This window comes from Polypterus senegalus, chromosome 6, assembly GCF_016835505.1.
Source record: "Polypterus senegalus isolate Bchr_013 chromosome 6, ASM1683550v1, whole genome shotgun sequence".
Classification (NCBI taxonomy): Eukaryota; Metazoa; Chordata; class Cladistia; order Polypteriformes; family Polypteridae; genus Polypterus; species Polypterus senegalus.
In genome coordinates this window covers 110058196-110084920 of record NC_053159.1, presented here as the reverse complement: position 1 = coordinate 110084920, position 26725 = coordinate 110058196, and the positions used below count along the sequence as shown (strand labels likewise).

Sequence of the window (26725 nt, the reverse complement as noted above, 5' to 3'; positions counted from 1 at the left end):
GGCCAGTGGAGAATGGAGGAGAAAAAAAAAACCTCCAGTCAGCAGCATTCCTGGAGAAACCTCTGGGGGCCCACAGTCAGTTATATCAGACAGAGTCAAAATTCATAGAAATACTCTAAATAAACATCTTTAATAGAATGTATTTTGTGTTAGTAGAGTCAAGACGGCTCTTCTGCGTGTATGTGTGTGTGTGTGTAAGGCCATTCACATCTAAATGTAGATGGGCATAAATTAAAAAGTCAAAGTGGATATTTTGTGGGTTCTAAGGAAACATAGCTTGATTAAACACTCTCTGTCTTCAGCGTAATGCAGGCTGTTGACATACACCTGATAAAAAGGACAGTTTAATAAATTGATACTCTGTGGATTACTTAACTCTATTCAAGTATTTACTTAGATACAACTATTGTGAGATCTTATGCTTTGATGCATTATTCAGGACTGGCATTTGAAGCATTGCTCTTGGTAGCTTCTCACCAGATACAGGAGTCTGGATTCCCAGAGATCTGAGTGCCTTTAGTATTGCTTTAAATTCTACTTACTAAAGATGAACTTTGCAATTATAGATGTTTACACAGCACAGCTGACAATTGTGGCCCAAAATGCCAAGCAAATCGCCTTTCCTACAATGCTAAGACATAAACATAAACTAAAAGCAGAATATACTTTCTAATTGTTTACCGTTGTAATATATTTTGCAACCAAATTATTAGAGGTATTTTTGTAAATAATAAATATGGATATCTTCATTGTGGAAGATTAAGATAATAAAAATGTAGCATGCACAAAATTCAACTTTTGTAGAATTTGTATGATTAAAACAAATACTAGAGAGCATAAAAATGATTTTCTTTTACCCATCTGAAGTATGGTTGTCTCTGCGTATACAGAAAACACCTTAGGCCTGGACACTTGCTGTGTAGGTGTGTAACTGTTACCCAACATTCAGGAGTGTCTCTTCCAAGGTTGCTTCATCCATTGTGCACAAAGCTGCCTGGACAGGCTTAATTTCACCTATAATTGAAAAAAATATGTTCAGAAAATATCTTATCATTTTAATCACTGATGTATGCATACAAAGCCATAACCATAAGTCCTCTTTGAAGTATGCATCAGCACACTGCCAGTGTTAAATTAACACAAGTGTATATTAGTTCATATAAACACTGATAACTCAATCCAGAGTGCAAATATTCATCTGTCAATTTAGCACTGGAAATTTGATGTTTATATATGCTGCAATGATATACAGTATGTGCAAACCTAACATTAGTAATTTTGAAACTAATATTTCTTATTAATCTGAAGCATAATCAAAGACTCAGCATAAGACCACAACCTTAAAAATACTTGACAGTTTACCGGCTCTCTTATTGGGTGATGTATACTTCTTAGTTCTAACAATCAGTTGACTTTTACTGTTAAGTTCTAGAGTGGTGGTTTTCTTCTTATTTTCTAATGTGTAAAGTCAACAAGAAAATGATGTAGTGCTACATCTAAATGTCTCTATTTCCTGTCTTCAGATGTACTAATGTTTGAAACTGAGGACCTGGTTCTTAGGAAAAATGAGAAAAATTTTGTTCTGTGTCTGCTGGAAGTGGCGCGTCGTGCTTCTCGCTTTGGCATGGCAGCACCAGTCCTCATTCAGCTTGAAGAAGAGATTGAAGAAGAGATCCGTGAAGAGCTAGAACTTCCACCTAAAGAAGTAGTCGTTACTAAGCCTCAACGGCGAACATCGGACTTCAAGAACCTTGATGAAATGGTAAGTTTGGTCACAGAATAGGTAGTCCTTAGATCTATGATAAAACACATAAATGCTTAAATATTATTCAAATATATAGCACTACAAATCTGTCTATTATATAAAAAAATCCTTCGATCGGACAAGACTTTTTGGAGACAAGACTTTTTGGAAGAGAGATTTTTTCAAGTTCCGCAAGACAAGATTTTTGCCTTAACATTTTTTCAAGTCACGCCCTCCTCTCAAATATTTTCAAACATGACCTCAACTCTCATTCGTGTGAATGCTTTTGTCAGACACACTTCCTGCGTTCTCAGCTCTTATACATTTTAACGTTTTTCCTCACTTTAAGTTCCCAATTAAAGAAGAGGGTTATCAACATAAAAAATGAGTACAGTGATCCCTCGCTATATTGCACTTCGACTTTTGCGGCTTCACTCCATCGTGGATTTTAAATGTAAGCATATCTAAATATATATCACGTTTTTTTCGCTGGTTCGAGGATTTCTGTGGACAATGGGTCTTTTAATTTAAAGTACATGCTTCCTCAGTTTGTTTGCCCAGTTGATTTTATACAAGGGACACTATTGGTGGATGGCTGAGAAGCTACCCAATCAGAGCACATATTACGTATTAAATAAAACTCCTCAATGATATATGATATGCTTCCCACGTGGTGCTTCGCACACTTCAAAGCTCAAACAGCCTGTATTGATTTTTGATTGTTTGCTTTTCTCTGACTCTCTGACTCTCTCTGACATTCTCTGCTCCTGACGGAGGCAGTGTGAGCAGATGGGCTGTTTGCTTAGAAGATACGGACGCGCCTCTAAAAAATGCTGAAAGACTACCTTCACATTGATCCCTTCATTGCGGCCGCTTTATCGTGGTGCTTCCCATACTTAAAGGCCCAACAGCCCTATTGATTTTTGCTTGTTTACTTTTCTCTCTCTCTCTCTCTGACATTCTCTGCTCCTGATGAGCGCACTCCTTTGAAGAATAAGATATGTTTGCATTCTTTTAATTGTGAGAAAGAACTGTCATCTCTGTCTTGTCATGGAGCACAGTTTAAACTTTTGACTAAAGGGTGTTATTTCATGTCTAGAGGGCTCTAATAATGTTAAAAAACGTATTTAGAAAGTCGTAAACAGGTTTTCTATGCTCTAACTGCGAAAATATTAGATTTATAAATAAAGAATCCTACTACGTGGAAATTCATTTATCTGTCTGGAGCAGATTAACCGCGATAAACGAGGGTTTACTGTATAACTGTGCGGAGAATATTTATAAACAGTGTGGGAGAGTTTCTAAGGGCTTAAAATATATAAAAATAACCATACAAACATGGTTTTACTTCGCGGATTTTCACCTATTGCGGGGGATTCTGGAACGCAACCCCCGCGATCGAGGAGGGATAACTGTACATGCACAATCCCAGCACCAAGAAAGGAGGAAGTCAAATGAATTAACGCCAAAAATGAAGATCAGTTACACATCCAATTGGTTAAATGCGTCCAAAAATGTTGAACAGTTACACGGCAAATTGGTTAAATGCGTATAAATAAACTATTCTGAAACAGTTGGTGGAGATCGTGCAAAAGATGAAAACAACAACTTACAAGCTTCCAAAGAATATCTACAACCATTAACAACATCCGGTCTTACAACACACAAATTACTGTTGAAAGAAGGATGTATCCATGAAAGGTAATGTAGTACATCTTCTGCAGATAACCTTAGACAACAAAGGAGATCTTGATATTCCATTCATATTAAAATGTTACCAGTTTCCAGTTAGAATAGCTTTTGTAAAGACAATTAATAAATCTAAGAGCCAAATATTCGAAAAAGTCATTTTATTTAATAGGGAGAAAGAAACGAAATTCAATCATGGGCAGTTATACGTTGCATTAATGCCTATGTAACAATTCCCATGAAAATAAAAATCTTTTAAATTGTACATCCACATCCCCATATGCAAGCGGCAGAACCCCAAAGAGGCTAGCGCATAGCGCAGGCCTGGGGGCTGGTGAACAAAGCAAGCATGGGGCAAAGCCCCCTAGTTTGAAATAAAACAAACTACAACTTCAGACCACTCTGAGTTTTTCAAATACCCAAGTTAATCCCCACATACCCAATAATTACTGGTAACCCAAGAAAGTTAAAGAAAAAACTGTATAAAACAAACAGTAGAGATAATGAGCTTTATTCTATGGCTCTTTCAAGACAAATGCTTTAATTTTTTCTCATAAAAAAAGGACAAGGCTTCCCATTATAATAGAAGATTTTAGGTTATTTTCCTTTGCAGACATGTTCTACATCTTCAATGTACATAGGCACAATAGACAAACTTCTTTAACGTATTTGCCTCTTAGTTTGTATCAGTGATGATGTGTTGATCAGTGAATTTCGCCAAAGCATTATTCACAGTGAATTTGCTGCATTTGTATTCACTCTTGTTTGTCAAATTATTTACTGATAATTTGGCCGGTTTAGGAGAACTTTTTTCCCAGTGCCCCATAATGCTTTGCAAGTCCAAGGCTGCATCTGCAGGAGCTTTAATAGCCAGCATTGGATAAGACAGCCCCTATGGTATATAATGCTGATCATTTGCATTAAAGACACAGTGGGACTTAGTTAGTGGTAGAACAGATAAGTAAATAATGCAGGTTCTCAAAATTGCACTTTTATGAAACATATACAGCAAAAATAATGAGCTATGTCTGTTTGTTACCAGATGTGCATGTCAATCTTCAAGTTCCATGTCAGTATAAGAGAAGGAGGAACGTGAAGATAAAAAACAAACTTTGAGGGAACCTGTTGGCCCCCCCCCATCCAAACACATAATAATAGATTTATTTAAAAGATTTATTACTATTTATAAGACATTTCTATCTTTTTGATAGAAGAAAAAGTGCAAAGCATCAGCACAGACAGTTTGGAGAGCCTTCAGCACAACTTCAAAAAAAAAGAACGAGCAAGCGGCTTCAATCATGACATGCCACTTTAAATTTTCTCCCTTTAAAAGATCTATGTACTGTATTTTTTTCTAACTTTTAACTACAATTGCGGCATGTCCGGTTTATTTTGATAAAATATATGATTGTGCATCTCTGACTACGTTCTTTCTTCTTTGATCTCATGGCGGCACAGTGGTTGGCACTGGTGCCACACAGCTTAGGCCACCTTTTTGACCACAGTAATTGGTCCAGTATAGTTGGCATGTTTCCCTAGCCCTCAGAGACACTTTAAAGATGATTGCACCATTATAATCCAGTCAAGTCTAGTTCAGTTGGTTTTTTCCCCATTGACCTTAAAGTATTTTGCCGGATTTAGCAATATTTGCGAACACTTTGTGATTTCTCCAAACTCCAGGCAAAGCGAACACTGTGGAGTTCTCTCTTAATGAGTGGTGAGCCGACATAATTGAGCATGAAAAATGGCATATTTAGTGAGGCGCATGTCCTGAAGAATTACATTAGCAAATATATAGTCTAGAATAATAAAGAAAATAGTTCATTTTCAAGGAGTTTTGTAATAGTAACATTTGGTGTTTGCCATAAAAGATTTTTAGTATTATATTATTGTTTTATTATTTTTTATTTGCACAATTACTTGACAATGTTGTGTCTTGTTTTGCAGGTCCAGTATTTGGTCAGTCGCTGCACCTGTCCCACTGTGTTCCCCATGGTGAAAGTCTCAGAGGGAAAATATAAAGTTGGTGACTCCAACACAATCATCTTTGTTCGTGTATGTAACATCCTGATTTCTCATTTAAGAGTGCCCTGGAACATTCAATATGAAATAATGCAGCTTACTAAACTTAACATAATAGATTAGTCTTTATAATAAGCTCCATTGACTTCAAGGTATCAATCCAATACCAACATTATAAAAGTTCTTGCAGTTACATATTGCATATTCTTTTCCAAAGTCACATTAACATCTCCTTTCTCAATCAAAGAAAAAAGGATACAAAGAAGTAGTCAATAAGAAAGTGAAAAATGGGAAAGATTTTTAGCAATTAAGTTGTGATCAGAGAGTACTTTTATTATTTTAAGGAGGGTACTGCTCAGGGGTGGTTTTAAAAGAGGGGCTTCCATATACTAAAAACCTTTTCTGTCATTTATGTAGAGTACAGCGGGTACGGAAGGTATTCAGACCCCCTTCAATTTTTCACTCTTTGTTATATTGCAGCCATTTGCTAAAATCATTTAAATTAATTTTTTCCCTCATTAATGTACACACAGCACCCCATATTGACAGACAAAAAAAAAAGTTTTTGAAATTGTTACAGATTTATTAAAAAAGAAAAACTGAAATATCACATGGTCCTAAGTATTCAGACCCTTTGCTCAGTATTTAGTAGAAGCACCCTTTTGAGCTAATACAGCCATGAGTCTTCTTGGGAAAGATGCAACAAGTTTTTCACACCTGGATTTGGGGATCCTCTGCCATTCCTCCTTGCAGATCCTCTCCAGTTCTGTCAGGTTGGATGGTAAACGTTGGTGGTCAGCCATTTTTAGGTCTCTCCAGAGATGCTCAATTGGTTTTAAGTCAGGGCTCTGGCTGGGCCATTCAAGAACAGTCACAGAGTTGTTGTGAAGCCACTCCTTCGTTATTTTAGCTGTGTGCTTAGGGTCATTGTCTTGTTGGAAGGTAAACCTAAACCTTAGCATTCTGGAGAAGGTTTTTGTCCAGGATATCCCTGTACTTGGCCGCATTCATCTTTCCCTCGATTGCAACCAGTCGTCCTGTCCCTGCAGCTGAAAAACACCCCCACAGCATGATGCGGCCACCGCCATGCTTCACTGTGGGGACTGTAAGGGACAAGTGATGAGCAGTGCCTGGTTGTCTCCACACACTGAGGAGAGGCAAGACACATGACAGCCCGCATGGAGTTTGCTAAAAGACACCTGAAGGACTCTGAGATGGTGAGAAATAAGATTCTCTGGTCTGATGAGACCAAGATAGAACTTTTTGGCCTTAATTCTAAGCGGTATGTGTGGAGGACCATGTGATATTTCAGTTTTTCTTTTTTAATAAATCTGCAACAATTTCAAAAATTCTTTTTTTGTCTGTCAATATGGGGTGCTGTGTGTACATTAATGAGGAAAAAAATTAATTTAAATGATTTTAGCAAATGGCTGCAATATAAAAAAGAGTGAAAAATTGAAGGGGGTCTGAATACTTTCCGTACCCACTGTATATGTTTAATTTTCCCTGATTTCGACAATAAAGAATATCAATTTGCATTTGTAGAATGGAATGTGGGTTAGAGCTTTGAGCATTTTTAAGACTCTTATGATAGAAAATCCTATTGGTGTCACCCGTAGCTCAGGCTTTTAGAGGATGGGTATGTGTAATGAACCCAACTTTTGCCAATAATTAAGTAAAAGCTGTTGTCCAGAAACTGCGGTGGGCTGGCACCCTGCCCGGTGTTTGTTTCCTGCCTTGCGCCCTGTGTTGGCTGGGATTGGTTCCAGCAGACCCCCGTGACCCTGTAGTTAGGATATAGCGGGTTGGATAATGGATGGATGGATGGAAGTTGTCCAGAAAGGTTGAATCAAAGGGAATAGCCAGAATATGTGCCTGAAACTTGTGTACGAAACATACGTACTTAAAAAATTTAACAAATGAGAGGAGACCATTCAACCCATCAAGCTTATTTGTTTATCTAATAGCTAAGCTGTCCTAATATCTCATCCAAGATACTTCTTAAAGTCTGTCAAGGTTTCTGCTTAAGCTACAGAATATGTCTTACAAATGTCTTCCAGATTCCCATAACTCTTTGTGTAAAGAAGTTCTTCCAAGCTTCAGTCCTAAATGGACTTCCCCTTAATTTATACTGGTGTCCTTGATTCACCATTAAGATGAAAGAATTCTGCTGGATCTATTTTGAAAACCTAGATTAGGACCCCATGATGTTTCCTCTGCTCGAGACTAAACAGGTTTAATTCTCCGAGTCTGTCAGAGTATGACATTTTCTTACAGACCAGAGTGCACTTGGTTGCTCTCCTCTGCATAGCTTCAAGCTGCCAATTTTCTGTATCTCTCATAGATTGGATTCTAATCCAACAACAACAACAACATTTATTTATATAGCACATTTTCATACACACAGTAGCTCAAAGTGCTTTACATAATAAAGAATAGAAAAATAAAAGACACAATAAGAAAACAAAATAAGTCAACATTTATTAACATAGAATAAGAGTAAGGTCCAATGGCTGGGGGGACAGAAAAAACAAAAAAAAACTCCAGACGGCTGGAGAAAAAAATAAAATCTGTAGGGATTCCAGACCATGAGACCGCCCAGTCCCCTCTGGGCATTCTACCTAACATAAATGAAACAGTCCTCTTTGTATTTAGGGTTCTGACGAAAGGACTTGATGATGATGGTCACGTAGACTTCTGCCTTTTAATCCATCCATCATTGAAGCTTTGAGTAGGTGGAGGTGGCGCAGGCCACCACCACAAAGAAACAGGAAAAACAAAACAGAAGAGAGAGTAGGGGTCAGTACGGGGTCAGTCAATCCATGCCCCAATTAACTGATGTTGAATACACTACTTTTCTTGTAATTCATAAAAGCCTTGGTCTTGAATACTCCACCTAATGCATAAATACTATAACTTGACTGTACCGTGCCAGCTGTCGTACAGCTGGTGACCATGGGAATGTGGGTGTGACTTACTCTCGATGAGCACTGCACAGATTATTTTATCAACGCAAGATTTCTCATACAGTCTACATGCTACTGAAATAGTACTTTTGTACAGTATATTGAGAAGCAGGTAGACACTACACCTGCCAATATTTTGATGCTGAGGTGACATTTAGTGAGAAACATTAAATTCAATAAGGTATGAAAAAAGGGTTAAAACTGTACCATAGAAATTGGCTAAATCTTTTATATCTATATTTTTTATTCTGAAATGGCCACAGCCATTCATTTTATCCAAATTTTCAGCTATCCAAGGTAGCATCAGTCCACATTACTTCAGTTGTTCAGGGTTTTACTGTAACAGATTACCACTTTCAGTAAGGCAACTGAACATACTCTCAGTGACTGTGCAAACAACAGATAAATGTGTACTTTTATTAAAGTATGTATTCAAATATTTCATGTAGCAATCAGATTTTCCCTATCTCAGATTATTTGTTGACCTCACCTTTCTATTCTGGAGAAATTCTACTGTTTGCTAACAAGTGTGACCAGTGTGCTCTCTAGCCTAGCCCTCACTTAAAATGACCCACAGACACCATACATTCCAGTCACAAGTATTTAGTATATTTATAGAAGAGGACTTCTAGGGTGGTACAAGGCACAAGCTGCATAAAGATAACCCATAAACAGTGCTTGAAGTGGGCCGGCACCTCTTCTATATTCTACTTAGAGTACCAGTCACATTTGTTATCAAACCGGCAAGCCACCCTTCTTCAATTGAAGGTCACAAGGGTCAGCCGCTCCCATCCCACCCCACTCTTTTCATAAACAGCGTACCAGAGTACCATGTCAAGTACTGACCATAAGCACTTGCCACTTCAGTGCTTATCTCCACAAACCATAATATTCTGTCCCTAGCCTACCTTTGTTGTCCTTTCCCCTTTCTCACCAATGATACCAGCCGGTTTCACTCCTTTTTCTCTATTTCTGTACCAGGCAAGTCCTTGCCTTTCACTTAACTCCCAACTCTAAGCTCACTTGGTTGAGGGAAGGAGTGTTCTTTTTAAGAGTAGCCTTTGACTGCTTCATGTCATGGCCAATGGGCTGATTAACTAATACCTTAAAGTCATTCCTGACTGCCATTTTTTACAGGGCCAGGCACTCCAAGATTTTACAACAATTTGGGAGTAGCTTCTTAATGCTCCTACATGGCTTGGAAGACTAATATTTTGGTTTTTTTATTTGATACTAGGAGGCTTTGCCTCCTGCTTGCTTCGCTTGTCAACCCCCCGCCTGTGCTACGCGCCAGCAACTTCACGTCTCTGCCGCTCACAAACAACCAAAACTTTTAATTCTCGCGGATACGAGAAAGGGAAGAAACACTATTTTTCCCTGATGGCAACATGAATTAGACGATATACAAGTCTCCGACTTAAAGTTAAATTCTTTTCCATTATTTCACCGAGTAATAATTTCTGTTTGTTTGCGCTAATGTGATCTTTACTATCATTTTTTTGAGACTTTCGAATTTTCATAATTCCATTATTTCTAACCTGCTCTGCATGTGTATCACGCCAACGTTTGAATTCTTTACGACGTTCTACTTTGTCATCTACTTTTTGTCTTTTATTTCCAGCCCAGGGCATGGTTGAATCTCTTGGCACAAAGTCTTGTCTTGCAGGACGTGAAAGTGTCTCTCTTCAAAAGATCACGTCTTGTCGCATGATAAAAAGATTTTTTTATTATAATAGAGAGATACTTTGTAATATATGGTCTCTAGTCCTCCTTTGGTCCCCATCATGATTCCATCTGGGAAAAGGACCTCCGATTCTTGTGGGTCCTTTCTTTGAGTTCTCGACCAACCCATGGATAGCTCATTGGTCTCCAGACTGGGCAGTGATACCAACTAGCTCCTAAATGGCACAAAAATGCCCTGCTGACCTTCGCATAGAATAAACCAGCCCATGTATAGTAACCACCATAAAATGCTCGTGTTTTATTACTAATGCTCATAAAGCAATGTGAATCAGTTAGGGCAAGGCACACATCATCCTATTTTCTCAAATATCAATTTTTTTATTTTCATTCACAGCAAATGAAATTTTTCTGCCTGGAATCTAGTGGCTGGTACGTAAGTGTTGTCAGTGTACGTAGATGCATCCACATTTTGTAAAACATAGCTGACCTCCAGAAATATATTAGCAAATATAATGTCATTTTCAAAGTCATCATCATTTTTAGGCTTTACTGAATTTTCCAAGCAGCCTAAGCAGGTTTCTGGACCAGTATCTTTTTATACAATGTTTTACAAAAGTGATGTCCAATCAATCTGGGATGTCAGGCATTCTTGTTATAAAGGCATGATGACTGTAACACTGTTTTAAACTGTGTTATTATGTATGGTTTAGGTCCAGTGGGATACATGGGTTTTATTAATACATTTACACAAAATTGTTGACAGGTATTGTTTTATGATGCAGATACCTCATTTTCATACTAAAAACTGGTTCAGACTTTAATTTCTCCAATAGGAATATTTCTTTTTTTTCTAGCATCACACACCTATACTGAAGATGATGTTAAGTACTCACCAGATTTGGAAATATTTTTGTTTTATTTGATATAATGAGTGCTATGGCATACTTAGTGGTGCTCCATGAGGGTATCCGGTCAGGTCAGGTTGGGGAGCATGCACTGGTGTAGCTCATTGCTACACTCACCACATGATGAAACAGCTCAGAATCCTGGTTGGTAACCTCCCAGGCAGTCACACAGTCCAGTGCCACTCCCTGCAAAAGACCACCTATCTGCCACAGCCAGGTGTTATGTGGGTGTCCCCTTGTTCTTGTCCAGCCATTCAGATCCTCTACAATGAGGATGCTGTGAGCTGGATCACCCTCTGGGAATTGTGCCACATGGCCGTAGTGCCATAACTAACACTCCCTCACAATGCAGGTAATGTGCATCATTAGGATTCTGTGGGCAACTGCTCATTTGAGACAAAGTCATACTAGCAGTAACCAAGGATTCTCCAAAGAGACATAGTACCGAAGGAGTATGAGGGTATACGGGGCTGAAATTACTATACACAGTGTCTTATTGGTATATGTGGTTGACTAATAAATATATTTATGTGTAGCATACTCCAGTTATGAGACCAGCACAATACACAATAATTAGAAATATAATATTAGAACAGATATTGAACATAAATACAAAATATAATGTTATGACATAAGCAAAGAAACATTAAAGAATATACACATGTAAACAGTGAATTTAAGCCCAAACATCAGCTAGACTAAGTCAGACACATTCTGAACAGGATCATTCCACAGGCAAATTCAGATAGATGATGTCTGTAAAGATATTGTCTAATGTAATAATGCAGTCACTCACAGATAAAGTGCCACCACAGACACTGACAAAAGGACAATGGAAAAGACTTTGAAATGATAAAGCACAAGCTATTAATGCAATTCATAGAAAACACATATCAGAAGGTACTGATCTACCATAACAGTAGTTGTTCTAAGGAGTTGTTCTAACTGGCATTGATTGAGCTCCACTAATATTGTAAGTCAGGAGAGAGGTTAGGAGCACACGCTGATACAGTGCATTGCCGTACCCATCACACAACATACCAACTCAGGATCCAGATTAGGAGCCGAGTGCAGCCATGCAATGGGTGACACCTCAGCACCACACTAGTTCAGATGGAGTGGAACCAGTGTGAGGTTTTTTATGGTGGTCGGAGTGCCAATTCTGCCACCAACCCTCAAGTTTTTACCTGCAGGTTAGAGGGCCTACATTCAGGGTAGGGTGCAGATTAAAGTCATACCCAGGACGGAGCAATTGCAGGTTAAGAGCCTTGCTCAAGAGCCCAACAGAGTAGAGCCCCTTTTGGCATTTATGGGATTCGACCTGGCAACCTTCCGCCCAAGTATAAGTCAGGTCTTGACAAAATTTGGGAGCACTATATAAAGGCTCTGCCTCCTAGTTTAATGTATCCTTGTAATATTGAGAGAGTCTGCGTTTATTGAGGCAATGTACAACATAGAGAATTGACACCACTTATTTCTGTAATGTAAGGAGGAGCAAGCCAATTTACTAAGTTACTAGTGAGGAGAATTATTTTAAAATCAGCTCTAAAATTAATTGAAACCAGTGAAGTGATTATGAAGAAGGGGAGTCGTATCCACCTAATTCTTTGTTCTTGTTATGATCCTTGCTGCTGTGTTTTGAATCAACTGCAGAGTAGTAAGTGAACTATTTGTGCAGCCTAATCTTACATATTTCACTAATTAGTTCCACTTGACACAAATGAATCCACAAGCTCTCTGACTCTTTTAAAAATCATTTTCATTTTGCAACACGTCTAAACTGGAGAAAAGCAGCTTTTAAAAATTCTTATTTACAAACACCAAAACCATACCTGAAAATCATTTTTTTTATATATCTCTTGTCTGCGGTGGGCTGGCGCCCTGCCCGGGGTTTGTTTCCTGCCTTGCGCCCTGTGCTGGCTGGGATTGGCTTCAGCACACCCCTGTGACCCTGTAGTTAGGATATTGCGGGTTGGATAATGGATGGATGGATTGATGATATCTCTTGTCTTACATAATATTTATTTCTGTTTACTATGTGTACTGGTTAAAATATGATTAGATTTAAGCGATTTAGTTATTCTTTTAGACATTTTACTGTCCTATCCTGCCTTCCTGCTTGAGTTTTTTCAAGGAAAGTGATATATTTAAGGTATGGATTTTAATTTTGCTTTACACATTTGTATGATAATTTATATCTATAGCACTTCTTCACCCAGAAACAAAAATGTATTTCTCAAAAAATACATGAACCTGTTAGAAATATGATCATGTCCTGCAGCCATTTAATACTGTAACATGAATAACCCAGTGGATGTTTAACAGGCTACAGTTTATTTATTGCTTTAATTGCTGTATCCTAAGGCTGACTAAGCAGACTTGGCTAAAACAAAACAGACATTCTGTTTACTATCATAATTAAAAAAAAAAAGAAAACTGACTGATAGAATGGTCTCATAAATATAACACAATGGACACAATGGTCTGATAACAATTGTCAATATGAGAATGTTTTCTTTGCTTTCAATGTGATTCTTTGGAAAATATTTCAAATGTTTTTAATAGGCCTGTGTGATTTATTTATTTATACCTGAAGGTGTCATATTTTTAATTCCATTTTTTTTTCTGACCAGATTCTGAGAAAGCATGTTATGGTCCGAGTGGGAGGTGGATGGGACACACTTGAGCACTATCTGGATAAACATGACCCTTGTCGTTGTACTTCCATATGTAAGTTCATTAAAGCTTATGTTAAATTGCTCATTCAAAGGGAAGGTTCAATTATAACGTTGTACAATTTTTCAGAAAATAAATATCAATTATTATTTTATACAATTTCTTCCAAAGGGAAAAAAATTCTGTGGAGTGCTTGGCAAAGAAAATCTATATTGATTAAAAAAAAGCCTCTGACAACTAAACAAAGTCATACCAAACCTGAATTTTCTGCATATCCAATGTTAAATTTATTTAAATTTGATTATGCTTAAGCTCCTGAGAATCCTATGGCCCACATACACTTATTGAGCATATTAATACTGGTTTGGGTCACTTGTTGCTCTCAAAACAGCCTCCGTTTTTCTTGGCATGGCCTCTACTAGATGCTAGGAACATTCCTTTGAGATTCTGGCCCATGCTGACATGACTGCATTGTGCAATGTTTGTATTCTACCAAATCTAAAAAGTGTTCTATTGGATTGAGATCCAGTGCATGGAAAAGCCACTGATGAACACTGTACACATTTGTCATGTTCATGAAGCCAGCTTGAGATGACTTGACACTATCAGGCTGGAAGTAGACATTAGAAGATAGGTAACTTGTAGCCATGAAGGGATGCCCAGTAGTCATCAACAGTACTCAAATAGGCTATGACATTCAAGCGATGATAAATTGGTTTAAATGGGCCCAAAATGTGCCAAGAATACTTCTCCCACACCATTACACCACCACCACAAGCCTTGACTATTGACACAAGGCAGGTTGGGTACACAACTCTATGCTGTTACCGCCTAATTCTGACACTACCATCTCTGTGCCTCAGCAGAAATCAAAATTCGCCAAATCAGGTTACAATTTCCTGTCTTCAACTATTCGGTTTTGGTGAGCCTTTGCCCACTCCAGCCTCAGCTTTTTGTTTTTGGCAGACATGAGTGGACTCTGACATGGTCTTCTGCTGTTGCTACCCATCTGCCTCAAGATCTGACGTGTTGTACATTCTGAGATGCTTTTCAGCTCACCACAGTTATACACAGTGGTTTTATGAGTTACCATAGTCCTTCTGTTAGCTCGAACCAGTCTGGCCATTCTCCTCTGAGCTCTCTCACCAACAAGGTGTTTCTGTTCTCAGACTTGCCAGATTTTTTTTTGATTGACACACAATTCTCAGTAAACTATAGAGACTGCTGTGTGTGAAAATCCCAGGAGATAAGCGTTTGCAGAAATATTCAAACCAGCCTGTCTTAACACCAACAATCACGCCATGGTCAAAATTACTGAGGTCACATTTTTTCCCCCATTTTGGTGCTTGATGTACACATTAACTGAAGCTTTTGGTGTATATCTGCTTGATTTTATGCATTGTGCTGCTGCCATATGATTGGCTGATTAGATAATTGCATCTAATAAGCAGGTGCAGAGATGTTCCTGATACTTTGCTCACTCAGTTTATAATGCCGTTGTATCCTGTTTTGTGAAATTGTTTTCTAACAAATTAAAGTTGGACCCTTTACCGATACTAATTCTCACCTTTAACCACCATCAATATTTTTTCAATAGTTGGATCTAACAATAATCATGTAAAACCTAATTTATGTCTTTTAATGACAGTCATTTTTGAGAGAAGATGGGCAAACCTGTATGCTTACTATTCATTCAAACAATGTGCAAATAAAATAAAAATAAGCAACATTTTATATAGAAAACAAATGAAAAATACAATTTGCACAAAAAAAAATTGTAAAAAAAAAATCTGGATGAACAGAAACAATCTTCTCCCATTCATACCTTTTTTGACTGTTTGTCTAATGCTCAGCCGAGTGCTGCTAATTAAAAAGTTCTCGACCATGTTGACTTTGTGTCTTCATGGGTTTTTCTCTATGTTACAAAAAGCAATTATCTTGGAAATTAAATAATTTCTGGTGGTACAGGATTGCTGTTAAATCGTTTACAGCCACTTAAAAAACTGGAATATTCAGATATTATAAAATGTCTTTATAAGATGACTTTATATTAAAGAAATGTATTTACTGTTGTAGGTGAATAAAAAAACATAAGGATATTTGGGGTGTAGATAAGAGAACTTGTTTAATTTTTAAGTCTGTCTTTAATTGTTTGTAAAATAATTGTAAAGTTGAAGACTCCTCTGATGGCACCACAATGGAAAATAAGAACATTAGAGAACACAAGAAGTATGTTCTTCCTCCATCAGTTCTGGGGATCAAATCGCCGAGTCCTGTAGGAGGGGCAGAACTTTTTTCTTCTTACCTCACAGTCACAAAATGCCTTCCTTCTGGCCTCCTCCACTCCTCTCTCCGAACTCTGTCCTCTTCCACCCGACTCTTGCTCCTGAATGAAGGGAAGCGGCCCCTTAAGTACCAACTCCAGGTGTTTCCCGAGGAGCCTCCGCCGATACACCCCCGTGTGGCGGAGGCACCAGTTGTGTAGCAGGAAGTCCTCTGGGTGTCCCTGCTCCTCTTCCCCCCAGCACTTCCTGGTGTGGCGGAAGTGCTGAGGTCCAGGGTCCTTCAGGCACCGGGGCGCCGCCTGGCGGTGGCCACGGGCCCCTACAGGGTTGGGCTTCCAAGACTTCTACCCGTGGCCCCCAACCCCAACACAACCAGGGGCGGTCACCACCTCGTGGTCTGGAAGAGGCACAAGCCCTCCTCCGGTCCTCCTGGGCGTCCCGGCTGGGCTGCACCCCCAGCCACATGCCACACCTGGAAGGAGCAGAATCAGACATGGAGTGGAAATGATGTTGGGTTTCTTCCTGGTTCCGTTCCTACATTAGAAGGAAATGGAAACTGTATGACACTATCGCAAACTGTCGCTCCACAGTAATCTAGCTATTTTCATAATTTGTTGCAAACGAGAATATACAGATCTGATATTTCTCGCTCCTTGATAGCTGAATATAGTCTGTTATTCATCATTCATTCATTCCTTCTGTTTACAAGCCTGCATAGTCCAGCACAGAACATATGCCGCAAAATCAGGTTTCCCCTCATTCAGATTTTGTGTTGACCCCACTATGCCATTTTCCAGGAGAAATCAGAACATACTAGCTGATTGTCTTAGTGGCCAAACTAAGATACTTGTGTTCCATGACATTATGTAAATTGATGAAGGCAAGATAACACCTTATCCTTATTTTTCACAAATATAAAATTCCTTATTTCATCTACAGCACATGAAATGGTGGTGCCTGGTAGCTTCCACATATTTCTTACCTGCAGAGCTACTGCAAATCCATCCCAGTCTACCCTTCCTGAAACATTGGTTGCCAGCTGAAATGCGTTACCTGGCAGAATGTCAATATCAGTTATCATGATCATCCCTTTCAGCCTTTGAAGTGAAACACACTTTTCACGTGGTGAATTTTCTTAAAGTATTAATAGGGAGCTTCCCTCGCCAACCCCCCTGGCTGCGCTACGTGCCAGCAACTTTGCATCTCTGTTGCTTGCGTATGTGGATTTCACTTTCACCAAACAACAAAACTTTTAATTCTCACAAATATGCCTCTTCATTGGGAAGAAACACTACTTTTCCCTGATGGCAACATGATTTAGATGATCTACAAGTCTCCGACTTAAAGTTTACATCTGAAAAATATCTACATACTTCTGTCATATCACCTTTGTCCATATATTCGATCTCTTTTCGCTTTTACCTTCTCGTCAATATCAGATTGAATTTTGATTCCATGTTTGGAATTACATCGTCACAACGCAATGCATAACTGCCCGTGAGTGAATATCGTTTCATTCTTTCTACACAAACTGTGTCTGACATTCACACAAATGAGAAATGATTGAACCATGTGCGTGGTTGTAAATGTTTTAGATGTGGGCAGGACTTTTCCAAATCTTGTCTCGCGGGGCTTAAAATTTTATCTCATGGGATTTCACTTCCACCAAACAACAAATCTTTTAATTCTCGCGGATACACCTCTTCATTGGGAAGAAACACTACTTTTCCCTGATGGCAACACAAATTAGACGATCTAGAAGTCTCCGACTTAAAGTTTAAATCTGAACAATATCTACATACTTCTGTCATATCACCTTTGTCCATATATTCGATCTCTTTTCGCTTTTACCTTCTCGTCAATATTGGATTGAAGTTTGATTCCGTGTTTGGAATTACATCGTGATGGCAAGACGAATTAAGACAATCTACATGTCTTAGACTTAAAGTTGAAATCCAAACAATATATTCAATCTCTTTTTGCTGTTCCATTATTTCACCGAGTAATAATTTCTGTTTGTTTGTGCTAATGCAATCTTTACTATCATTTTTTTGAGACTTTCGGATTTTCTTACTTCCATTATCTCTAACCTGCTCTGCATGTGTATCGCGACAACATTTTTGAATTCTTTATGACATTCTACTTTGTCATCTACTCTTTGTCTTTTGTTTCCGGCCCCGGGTGTGGTTAAATCTCTTGGCACAAAATCTTGTCTCGCGGGATGTGAAAGTGTCTCTCTGAGAAAGTCACGTCTCGTCTCCTTCCAAGATTTTTTTATATAATAGAGAGAGATATTAGTCTATGAATCAAACTAAATTGTCTCTTTGTTTATTATTGTTAATGATAAAAAATATTTTTTGCCTAAATATACATTAGTAATTTGTTTTTTCCTAGGATTTACATGATAGAATTCAGTCTGTTCTGTGAGACTAGTCACTTACGTATTCCTGAAGTTAGTTAATTTTCGGTGTTGAAAAAAAGCAAATTTAAATACAAATTTACTCTTGATAGGACTGGCAGATATATTTAAAATATGTGCCATGAGAAACTGATCATCATTTACTTTATAATTAGCTACTCTGGAAACTGGCTACGATCCTCTTACTTAAAATGCTGGTAATTAAAATATTTACTTTAATAAGAATTTGAAGTAGTGATGCAATGTCAGACATGAGATTATGGGTATCGGTGCTTCCTAATTAATATGAATCTCCTCCTCATTTAAACGCTGCAAGCTTACTCTAACAAACTTTAATCTTTGTTTCCATAATACAGCTCATAAACAAGCAATGAGGTTTGTTAGTCCTCAGAGGTCTGCAGCGCCAGTCCATGAGATTAAAGCTCGTCTGACTCCAAAACAGGACGGACAAGGAAAGCCGCAGCCTGCACTGCTTCTTGCTCGGTCACAAAGTCCTGTCCCTGAGGTAGAATGGACTCCATCAGCACCACTTAGAGGCCTGCGTATCAGAAGTACAAGCAATCCAAAACTTACTTCTTCTCTATCTGAAGGAATGGTTAAAAATATTGCCTTGAAAAATTCAGGACAATCCCAGGAAAGCAGTTTAACAGACACTTGCAGGTAGGGTTATTTTTATGCAGTTTCCCATTTATAGCCTGACAAAACACTTGAACTCCTGCCTACTTTTATAAAATTTGTAAGTCAATGCAAAGGCTTAGACTGTCAGACAATAAATTAATGGAGTGTGTTAGTGTGCTCCTAAAAAAGTCAGCGTTGCAACAAAAATAGCAGTTGGTACACAAGATAAATGGAGTACTCGCTCTAGATTTATTGCTTCTACAGCTGGTCACATGTCATGTCCTGTTGATTTTTCCGTTAATAATAGTTTGCTGCCGTTATGATTTTGAAAAGTGAAGTGTTTTAGTTTCACACAATGTGTCTAATCAGCATTCTTTTTAAACGGATAAAAAAACGTAGGGTGAAAATGGGCAAGATAAATGTTCAGTTTTGTTAAGTTTTTAAAAATGGAATACATGCAAAAAATGTAATTGGTCTTTCACGGGTTACATTCAAGTGTTGTAAAATCTGCTGTAACTTGTGTAATTTTGTTTTGCAAGGAAACAGCAAGGTTGTGTATACACTTGCATCAACAGATCTATATGACGTAATCTTCACAAATAGAATGCCTTTCCAAGATGCTGTTATTTGTGCACATTAAATAAAAAACATGCAGTAATTTAGAGGAGCACTTCCAAACTGTGAGTACCACTTATGTGTAGGTAAAATGTATTGAATTTTGAATCTGACGGCTAACTCTATCCATCCATCCATCCATCCATCCATCATCCAACCCGCTATATCCTAACTACAGGGTGACGGGGGTCTGCTGGAGCCAACACAGGGTGCAAGGCAGCAAACAAACCCCGGGCAGGGTGCCAGCCCACCGCAGACTCACTATATTATAAATATTAAATCTTCATATGGTATAAAAGACAATCTGTTGTCGTTAGAACCCATATTCTTTGTGTGAGTCAAAGGAGACCTGCTGGCCCTTTTCAAAAATATCAGTGGTTAATGTGTACTATAGCTGTTACCCCTATAAAACTAGGACATTTTGAAATTTTACCAAGTGCCAACAGACCTAATAACCATAATCAAGAACGTATACAACCAAGAAGAATCAGCAATATTAGTGGAAAGAGAGTTGACTAATTTCTTACGAACAACAGTAGACTGCAGACAAGGTTGTATTCTATTGCCAACTGTGACTGAAGCCCTCGATTAATTAACAAAGTCAAGAACAAAGAAAACTAAACAAGTGGCACACTTTGAATGAAATTAAAATTTGCAGACAAGATTGATTTCATTATTAGAAAAGCAAAAAAGCTTGTTGCAAAAGCCAAGAAGAGGCATAGAATTAGTATCAATGAAAAGAAGACGGAGACCACAATGTTTTGTAAAAAAAACAAAGGGTATTGATTTGAAATACTGTATATTGAACAATGTTGACAGTTTTAAATGCCGTCAATATAAACTTACTTTTGATAACAATTAGAAATAATAAATAGGATATCTCTGGCTAAAGCTGCCTACTCAAAACTGAAAGCCATGTGGAATAATTGAAATACAGCAAAACAAATAATTTGAGAAGCATGTGTTTTCAACTTGTTCTATGGCTCAAAGGCACAGGCAATGAATGTATAAAAAACAAGAACAAGTAGATCAGAGCATTTGAGATGAAATGTTACAGATGTGTGCTTAGAATCAGATGGCAAACTGGAGTATGTAATGAAGAAAGGGGCAGAATGGGTGAAGCAGCAGACATAGTCCATGAGATTAGAAGTCGTGAAATGGTTTGGTCAAGTGAGCAGAATGAAGAAGAAGAAATGGGCCAGATGTTTAAAGAATGTTGCATTATTGGAAGAGACAATAGGTAGACTTGGAATGAAATGGACTGACAATATTAAAGAAAATTTTAGATAAGAGACAGGTTTTTATTCAGAGAGTTAGTATATAAGAAGTAATACAGAAGAAAGAGAAAACTGGTGAGAATTGTTTCATTGGTCCCTCAACAGACTGTCAGTTTAAGATGGACCATGAGTTATCTATCCATTCATTATCCAACCTGCTCTATCCTAACTACAGAGTCAAGGGGGTCTGCTGAAGCCAATCCCAGCCAACACAGGGCGCAAGGCAGGGCACCAGCCCACTGCAGACCATGAGTTATGAATGAATGAAATTATATAAAAACTTGTCCTTTCAATTATGTAATTTGAAATATAAAATATTTTTTAATAATAGTAAGCAAATATTTCATTTTTATATAGGGCTTTAAAATAAAGACTAGCTTGACAGGCTCCACTGGTAAAGGTCAAAGGCTTGGTAACCACATAAGAAACAAACACATAAATTCAAAGTATGATGCAAGTCTTGAAGAAAGAATATCTCCTGGAGACCTGTAGGCCTTAAACTAAAGTACAAGTGTACAGTATGAGACGAGGTCGATTGGCTATTCGGTTACTCCCAGGTCATTGTTAATATTCTTCCAGTCCACTACTACACTGAATGTTTTAACAAGGCTGGGATTGACTCTAAAAGGAATGCCAGCCAAACAGAGCAGCAGCCACATGCCCCCTGGACATTTAGTATATCTGCAGGGGCAGATTTGGGCATTGCCCATTGGGCCACGGACTCTGGTCTGGTCATGGGCCGGCCATTTCATGAAATAAATTTTATGTACTGGTTACTGTTTGATATTAAAATTAATTTTCTAAACCACTAAACATTATCTGTCTGGTACTGCGATTTATATAGTCCTATATAATATGCCTTATTACCGTATTACATCATCAAGTTGTTTTAGTTGTCAGTACACAACGTTGCAGCAAAAAATTGGGTCAAAACTGCCTTTTGCTGATTTCTGTTTCTATACCGCTACAGTTCAATTAGCATATACATTATTGCAATTTATTTTATCTCATATCTAGTATTTAAATTCTTGTGACCGTGAACAAGATGGGACAACTGTGTCAACTTGCAAGTCTTGTAAAGATTGTCCTCTCTGCTGCTACAAGACGCTACTCCGGTTGAACCTCTGAGCTGATGCTTACAAGAGCATTGGGCTTGCCTACAAGCTCCTGCTAATGCTGCCTGTGTCGCAAGTGCAGTGTGAAAGATCATTCCCTGCGTTGAAGAGAATCAAAAGCCGCCTGAGAAGCACAATGACGCAAGAACATCTTGAGGCGTTCAAGTTGATGTCGGTGCAGAAACGTATCCTAGCCAAACTTGACACTAACAGTATTGTTGATGATGTGGCTGCTAAAAGCAGTAAACTGCGTAAGCTACTAGCCTACTAGGGTACTGGCACTTGACATTTGACATGTACGCTAATAACGTGTAAGCCGTATTACTAGATTTTTATTTATCATTAAATTTTATTTTTAAGAATGTCGTCAAATTTTAAGTTGTGTCTAAGCAACAGGCGGCGTAGTGCTAGCGCTGCTGCCTCACAGTAAGGAGACTTGGGGTCGCTTCCCGGGTCCTCCCTGCGTGGAGTCTGCATGGTTTCCCCGCGTCTGTGTGGGTTTCCTCCCACAGTCCAAAGACATGCAGGTTAGATGCACTGGCGATTGTAAATTGTCCCTAGTGTGTGCTTGGTGTGTGCTTGGTGTGTGTGTGTGTGTGTGTGGGTTACAGCTTTGAGCATTTTTAAGACTCTTATGATAGAAAATCCTATTGGTGTCACCCGTAGCTCAGGCTTTTAGAGGATGGGTATGTGTAATGAACCCAACTTTTGCTAATAATTAAGTAAAAGCTGTTGTCCAGAAACTGTGGTGGGCTGGCGCCCTGCCCGGGATTTGTTCCTGCCTTGTACCCTGTGTTGGCTGGGATTGGCTCCAGCAGACCCCCGTGACCCTGTGGTTAGGATATAGCGGGTTGCATAATGGATGGATGGATGTCTACACAACAGTGTACAGATTAGGTTTGGCAACAGTTTAGATGGAGTTCATATCATAGGTTCATAGCGAGTAGTGAGCTGCATACTTATTACAAATTTTAAGAAAATTATAATGAATAATGGGCCGAGTGGGCCGACTTCGTCACCTCACTCATTGAAGGATGCCTGGGCCGGTTTTGAGTTTTTGGAATTGCACAGAGCAGAATAACCAAGAATGAAGATATAGGCTTAATAAGCTAACCGGAGAACACGGTGTATAGTTTACTGAACATAAGCTTTATACTTAACTTGCACTAAAGAAAGACAGTTCAATACGTCCAGTTAATGTGCAGTGTCAATACAAGATGACGCTGTTCACCAAGAGAACGTTCATTAGCTGATGAAAAGCCACTGTTTAACAAACAGCATTTAACAGACAGTCATTTTAATTTAACTTGTAATTTCTATGTTTTTATTTTCAGATTAAAAGATCACTCAGAAGTATCATCCAAAAAACAGATTTCTCATGAAGAAAACGATTCGGCTACAATCAGCAGGCAAGGTAGAGACAAGAGCAGAAATTGTTTTACTTCTTATTCTGGTCAAAGTCTTCCTGGCCCTTTTCAGTATGGCTCTGAATCCTCCACTGATGTCCAGCACCCTAAAACTCAAGATGCTGTTCGGTCACTAGATGGTCATTTTATGTTTCAACAGCAACAAAGTAAGGATGGCAGATTGGAGCAAACCTGGCCTAAAAGCCTTTTAGCAGAGACTAAACAGAAAACACAAACTAATTCGAATAGAATCACTATGCCATTAACTGCCAGTAGTCAAAACCAGCGTGTGTCATCTGTTGTTACAAACGCAAATGTCACGCAGAGACCTGAAACTCCAAACCGCTCTGTTAGCCCAACTAAACAACTGGCACGTCCTCCGAAACAAGATATGAAGGCAGGTACTCAGGCCCAGTTAAATGTCAACCAACCCTCCAGGTCCTTTGCAACACAAGCTGTGAATCGTCCATCTAGTCCAAGCAAGCAAGTAGGCAATAAAAACTCATTTTTAAGTTGCCATTCCACTAGCAGACCTTCCACTCCTTTTGGAAATAGTCAGATGGGAAATAAGGTCCAATTAAGTGAGGTGAACATCTTAGATAATAATAGCAATAAAAATGTTTCCAGCAGTGATTATGTGAGACAAAGCCCGACAAAAGCTGGCAGACTTGGGGTGAATTTTCCAAGACAAAATGCTCTTAGGCCTCCAAGTCTTGTAATAAGCAATGACGTGCATTCCTCAGCAAGTATTACTAATAAAAATGATTACGTAATTAAAGACAGGGAATACCTTTTTACTCCTCCTCCAATTGGTCCTGAAGAAGAATCAAAGCTCTACAAAAGTCTGGAGGATGAAATCCTTTCAAACATGCAGGCTCTAGATGCTGATCAAGATAAAAACAACAACAGACATCCTGCTGATGTGAATCACAGACAAGACCGAGCATATAAACAACCGAAAGGAACAGCAGGCAGTTCATCAAGTCAGCGGTTTTCTCCCGTTTCCTCGTCCCCATTTTTCAACAGACAGAAAGTCATTGGCAGTGTCTCCTCATATGATCCAGGAGAAGCTCCTCAGAATGGGCGCAGCTTTGACACGGTTATTGCTGAACTTCATAAAGGCCCACCAACCCTTAATAAAGTTGATGTTGAAAACTGGTTGACTAAAATTCCTCCCAAAAGTAAAATGATGGCTTGGATAAAGTCAGGTAAATCTGGTTACAGTGACACTGAATACATTGGGTCCGATTCCAGCAGAATTAACAGCTTCCAGGCTAACAGGCCCGATTCTGGACTGGGATTCCATACCAGTTTAGAGCCTAAAGATGCTACTGATGCTAGTGGTATTAACATTAATGCTATAGACAGGGAATCCCTAATAAATGAACATACCGAGGTGAAGTCGACTGGTACCATTGATTACTCCAGTACTGCTTCTTCTTGTGGGTCTCAAGATAATACAGAGAGCCCCATAAAATCCAAGACACCGTCATTTAAACAAAAACGTACTTTGAAGAAACCAGAAAGAGTGCCCTCTATCTACAAACTGAAGCTTCGCCCTAAAATCAGGCCACGACGGGACAACAGACCGGAGACAAAACCTTCTAAAATTCCAACACCCGTCTCATACCGAAAGCCACAAAATCCTGACAATATTGTGACCGCTGAAAAAAGAGTTTTAAAGAAATCAAAGCATCCAGCTCGATACAAAAAGGGTTCACAGTCATCAATCCCAACCCCCTGCTCCAAGAATGTCAGCCAGGCCTGTGTGGTGGAGGATGCACGGCCCGATGCTCAAAGAGATTCTTCTCAAGCAAGTACCAGTGCAGACACAAGGCCTGAGAAATGTGAGGGAAAGACAGAGAACGATGATGAGGAATCCTGGGTTTAATGGCGGAAAGCGTGCAGCAGAAACGTCAAGAACAACTCTTCCACGCTAAGAGTGATTGTGTCTACAGTTCATGTAACATTAGTTTCAACTTCTTAAGAAGAGTGGTTTGCACTTTAAATGGTTTGAATAGAAACAGTTAAAATATTTAAGAAAAGCTGTTTTCTATCAAATGTTAGAACCTGTTTAGGGAGATCAAGTTATGACACTGGACTAAAAAAACTGGAATTCTTTTTTTTCTAAATAATACCTATTTGCACAGATTGCAAAACATCCATTGTTACTTTATACAGTCTCTTCAAGTTGCTTTAACACACGTGATCATGAATTGGATGATCAAGTAGTTTGTTGTGTGCCCCTTGGCGTGATACCCAAGATGAAAAGGAAGGGCAGAGTGCGGATGGCGTGGCTCTCTTGTGGTAAATTCTACTTTAATACTTGAGTGTGACTCAGCTAATCGTGCATTTTGTATGTTTGAACTCATTGATTTTTAAACAATTTTTTGGGGATTTTTCCAAAAAAAAAAAACAAAACACTTGTCTGCAGAAGTGAGCATCACGTATATTCGGGTAAGTAATCGATAAATGAATATAAAGCCCTGAAAATCTAGTCATTTCACAAATTGTGGGTAGAAGAATCAGAAAGTAATTCTGAATGAAATATGATGTTTCAGGCTAGTACAAATCCCTTTTACGTACACCTTTAAAGTAAGGTAATGTTACTAAATTGCATCGGCAGATGTGTGTTCTCCTTTACTTATTAACTTTATCTGCACACAGTTTGTTACAGGAACTGACATAATGGTATCGATTCTTCCATCCATCCATTATCCAACCTGCTATATCCTAACTACAGGGCCACGGGGGTCTGCTGGAGCCAATCTCAGCCAACACAGGGCACAAGGCAGGAAACAAACCCCGGACCGGGTGCCAGCCCACCGCAGGGTATCTATTCTTAGTGTAGCGACCCTGTGTTAGGATATAGCGGGTCGGATAATGGATTATAAACACCAGTTCTGATGAGGTGTTTCATTACATTCAGTGATGCTTGTCCTTGGTTTGGCTATAGAAGCAGGCTGTCTGAGCCCCACTGGGAGGTTTGGTGGGTGGTAGAAGGGTTACTGGAATTACCACGTGTAAGTAAATAAAGTGGAATTAGTTGAGATTTGTGTTTTTGGTTAGATGCCTTAAAATAATTTTTTTATAAAAATCTGGTGAAGTGGAAACCATGTGGCACCTCGTAGTGTGTGTTAGTAGCGGGCCGGTAATGGAACTTGTCAGACCACTGTTAATGGAGAGCTAGAGCCGAGATGGCAGTGTGGACGTTGGTCTAGCTGACTTGTGTTGACCAGGGGTACAGACGCAGACTCACTAACAGACTGCGGTCAGTGTGATGGTAATGTATACATTTGATAAAT

General features: G+C 38.8%; 1 protein-coding gene across 1 annotated transcript in view; it reads left to right on the top strand.

Annotated features, from left to right (window-relative positions):
- Positions 1-26190, top strand: part of LOC120531386 (GAS2-like protein 2A) — a 45008-nt gene extending 18818 nt beyond the window's left edge. Inside the window, exons 2-6 of the mRNA XM_039756761.1 lie at positions 1524-1762; positions 5381-5488; positions 13643-13739; positions 18746-19049; positions 23349-26190. Coding sequence (XP_039612695.1) covers positions 1524-1762; positions 5381-5488; positions 13643-13739; positions 18746-19049; positions 23349-25311 — 2711 coding nt within the window. The 3' untranslated portion in view covers positions 25312-26190. The remainder of the gene's footprint in view (positions 1-1523; positions 1763-5380; positions 5489-13642; positions 13740-18745; positions 19050-23348) is intronic.
- Positions 26191-26725: the final 535 nt, after the last annotated feature.